Source organism: Scophthalmus maximus, chromosome 7 (assembly GCF_022379125.1).
Source record: "Scophthalmus maximus strain ysfricsl-2021 chromosome 7, ASM2237912v1, whole genome shotgun sequence".
Classification (NCBI taxonomy): Eukaryota; Metazoa; Chordata; class Actinopteri; order Pleuronectiformes; family Scophthalmidae; genus Scophthalmus; species Scophthalmus maximus.
This window is the reverse complement of record NC_061521.1, coordinates 26,837,501-26,841,117: the sequence shown is the minus strand read 5'-3', so window position 1 is coordinate 26,841,117 and position 3,617 is coordinate 26,837,501. Positions and strand designations below refer to the sequence as shown.

General features: G+C 47.2%; 1 protein-coding gene across 1 annotated transcript in view; it reads left to right on the top strand.

The window, feature by feature from the left end:
- Positions 1-1,042: 1,042 nt before the first annotated feature.
- The window catches only part of LOC118314791 (diacylglycerol kinase zeta-like), a 23,190-nt gene continuing 20,615 nt past the window's right edge, over positions 1,043-3,617 (top strand). Inside the window, exon 1 of the mRNA XM_047333485.1 lies at positions 1,043-1,341. Within this exon, the coding sequence (XP_047189441.1) occupies positions 1,202-1,341 (140 nt within the window). The 5' untranslated portion in view covers positions 1,043-1,201. The remainder of the gene's footprint in view (positions 1,342-3,617) is intronic.

The following is a 3,617-nucleotide window of genomic DNA, read 5'->3' as shown; positions in this document are numbered from 1 at the left end:
AGACGATCACTGACTGTATATAAAGACGATCACTGATTGTATATAAAGATGAACTGATCAGTAATACAAGATATAATAAATAAACTAATTATTGTTTTGCAGGTTGGTTTGGACTTCTGTACTTTTACATGAGTAAAATTAGGAATGCAGTATTTCTACTCTGGTACTGTTGAGTACTTGTACTTCTTCTGTCCATCAGCTCAGACCTTCACACGAGGGAGAAGCTGTTGAACTTTTCTTATTTAGGAAACTAAAGGTCACATCAGACTCAGACGATGATCCGGAGCCGAGCGTTTGATTCTCTTCACATCAGAGGAAGTGGCTCTCAGCCCCCGGCCTCTGGACCTCGTCACCTCTCTTTTAATTGGCTGTCAAAAATAACCCAGCTCATCCTTCAGTTCCACTTCGGAGCGAGAACCCAGGGGACGGAGCCACGAAGCTGAAGAGCTGCGTGTGGGCCGGTCCTCCATCTTTATTATATTCTCTGTGGGAGGAGCCACAGTGAAGAGGGTCGTTCAGCTATATTCAGAATATATATCTATATGTTTATAGATATATATATAAAGACGATCATCGACATCTTCACTGATTCACAGAAACAATCATGAAAACCATCAGACACATTCTATGATTTAAATGTTTTCATCAGGAGACAGTTGATTTGAGCTCCACAGAGTGATTCTGGTTCATTTCATATATATATTATATATACATGTATCTACATTCAAGAGCTGTGGATAGAAACCAAAATACATATCTTCATATCTATTTATACTCTGAGTGAGTGAGTGACTGTCCTGCTGCAGCTCTGACTGAAGAGAAGATGAGTTGACTTCCTCCTCCTCCTCAGCTGCTGCACCATCTCAGAATCACCAGCAGGTGGCAACATGTTCACCTGCCCCCTCAACCAATCAGAGCGAGAAGAGCTGGGGGTGGGCGGGACAAAGGGAAAAAAGGGAGGAAGAGGGAAAAAAGGGAGGAAGAGTCACAGAGATGAAGTGAAGAGAGAAGAGGAGCAGCAACAGGTAGGCAGGGGGAGGAGGAGGAGGAGGAGGTACTTCATCCTCCGCCTCCTCCTCTTCCTCACCTTGCCTGGGAGTCAGAGCAGAGCTGATGCTGATGTGGTGAAGTGGAGCAGAGTGTGAGACACTTGAAGTTGTGAACGTTCTGATCCGACCTGGGACCAGAGCAGAGCGAGGACATGGAGCAGCAACAGCAGCAGTCGGGTCGGAGCAGCACCTCCCTGCAGGACGGGCTGGAGGAGGACACCCCCACCTCATCGGACCCCCGCTGCCTCCACAGCAGCAGAACCTTCACCGGCCTGAGGATCTTCTGCAGAAGGTCAGTGTCCCGTTCAAACACTCAGAGATAAGAACAAAAATAATGATATGAACAGACGACGAGAACAGAATAAAAAACACAACATGTGAATGAATTTATGTTTATAAACCACATGTGATCAGAAGCCGGACTGAAGAGAGACGTTTAAAACTGTGGTAAAAGATTTCAACTGCTCTCAGGCCCTTGAATTGTTCCAGGCTGTTCCAGGCTGTTATAGCAACTAAACACTTGTGGTTGTTCTGGGTCTTTGTAGACGTTCTGGGTCTTTGTGGTTGTTTTGGGTCTTTGTAGACATTCTGTGTCTTTGTGGTTGTTTTGGGTCTTGTGGACGTTTTGGGTCTTTGTAGACGTTCTGGGTCTTTGTGGATGTTCTGGGTCTTTGTGGACGTTCTGGGTCTTTGTGGACATTTTGGGTCTTGTGGTTGTTTTGGATCTTTGTAGACGTTCTGGGTCTTTGTGGTTGTTTTGTGTCTTGTGGTTGTTTTGGGTCTTTGTGCACGTTCTGGTTCTTGTGGATGGTTTGGGTCTTTGTGGTTGTTTTGGGTCTTTGTAGACGTTCTGGGTCTTTGTGGACGTTTTGGGTCTTGTGGTTGTTTTGGGTCTTTGTGGTTGTTTTGGGTCTTTGTAGACGTTCTGGGTCTTTGTGGACGTTTTGGGTCTTGTGGTTGTTTTGGGTCTTTGTGGTTGTTTTGGGTCTTTGTAGACGTTCTGGGTCTTTGTGGACGTTTTGGGTCTTGTGGTTGTTTTGGGTCTTTGTGGTTGTTTTGGGTCTTTGTAGACGTTCTGGGTCTTTGTGGTTGTTTTGGATCTTTGTGGATGTTTTGGATCTTTGTGGATGTTTTGGGTTGTACAGTTCCACTCTGTAAAGAAGTGAAACCACAGATTCCAGATGAAATCAGGGTTAAACTGAACAGAACCTGAGATCAGCTGATCCTCGTCATCAAATATCAGATTCAAACTCTGATCACCAGGATCCAAACACCAGTCAATAAAATCCATCCCGCCGTTGAGGCTGGTTTCTGTTGTCTGATTGGCTGCAGGGCAAATTACATGACATCACTGATCTGATGTGATTAAACCTCGGCTGCTCTCGTGTCTGGAAAGTCATAATCACATTCAGATGAAAGGAAACAGATCAAAACAGCAGCTGGTGTTTAATTTTGATGTAATGTCGGTGCAGATCTTTTATTTCCTCTTCCACCGTGTTGAGGTGAGAGGACGAGGGTCAACGCATTGGATCAGCTGCTACCGACGCTTATCTCAGTCTCTGTGGTCTTATAGTGGTCCAGGAGAGACTCTGGTCCCGTAGAGACTCTGGTCCAGTAGAGACTCTGGTCTAGGAGAGACTCTGGACTCTGGTCCAGCAGAGACTTTGGACTCTGGTCCAGCAGAGACTCAGGCCCAGTAGAGACTCTGGTCCAGGAGAGACTCTGGTCTCTGGTCGAGCAGAGACTCTGGACTCTGGCCCAGTAGAGACTCTGCACTCTGGTCCAGGAGAGACTCTGGTCCAGTAGAGACTCTGGTCCAGTAGAGACTCTGGTCTAGGAGAGACTCTGGACTCTGGTCCAGCAGAGACTTTGGACTCTGGTCCAGCAGAGACTCAGGCCCAGTAGAGACTCTAGTCCGGGAGAGACTCTGGTCTCTGGTCGAGCAGAGACTCTGGACTCTGGCCCAGTAGAGACTCTGCACTCTGGTCCAGGAGAGACTCTAGTCCAGTAGAGACTCTGGTCCAGCAGAGACTTTGGACTCTGGCCCAGTAGAGACTCTGGTCCAGGAGAGACTCTGGTCCAGTAGAGACTCTGGTCCTGCAGAGACTCTGGACTCTGGTCCAGTAGAGACTCTCGTTCAGTATAGACTCTGGACTTTGGTCCAGTAGAGACTCTGGTCCAGTAGAGACTCTGGTTCAGTAAAGACTCTGGACTCTGGTTCAGTAAAGACTCTGGACTCTGGTCCAGTAGAGACTCTGGTTCAGTAGAGATTCTGCACTCTGGTCCAGTAGAGACTCTGGTCCAGTAGAGACTCTGAGACTCTCATCCAGTAGAGACTGTGGTTAAGTAGAGATTCTGGACTCTGGTTCAGTAGAGACTCTGGTTCAGTAGAGACTCTGAGACTCTCGTCCAGTAGAGACTCTGGTTCAGTAGAGACTCTGGTCCGGTAGAGACTCTGGACTCTGGTCCAGTAGAGACTCTGGTCCAGTAGAGATTCAGATACTCTGTTTCAGTAGAGACTCTGGTCCGGTAGAGATTCAGAGACTCTGTTTCAGTAGAGATTCTGGT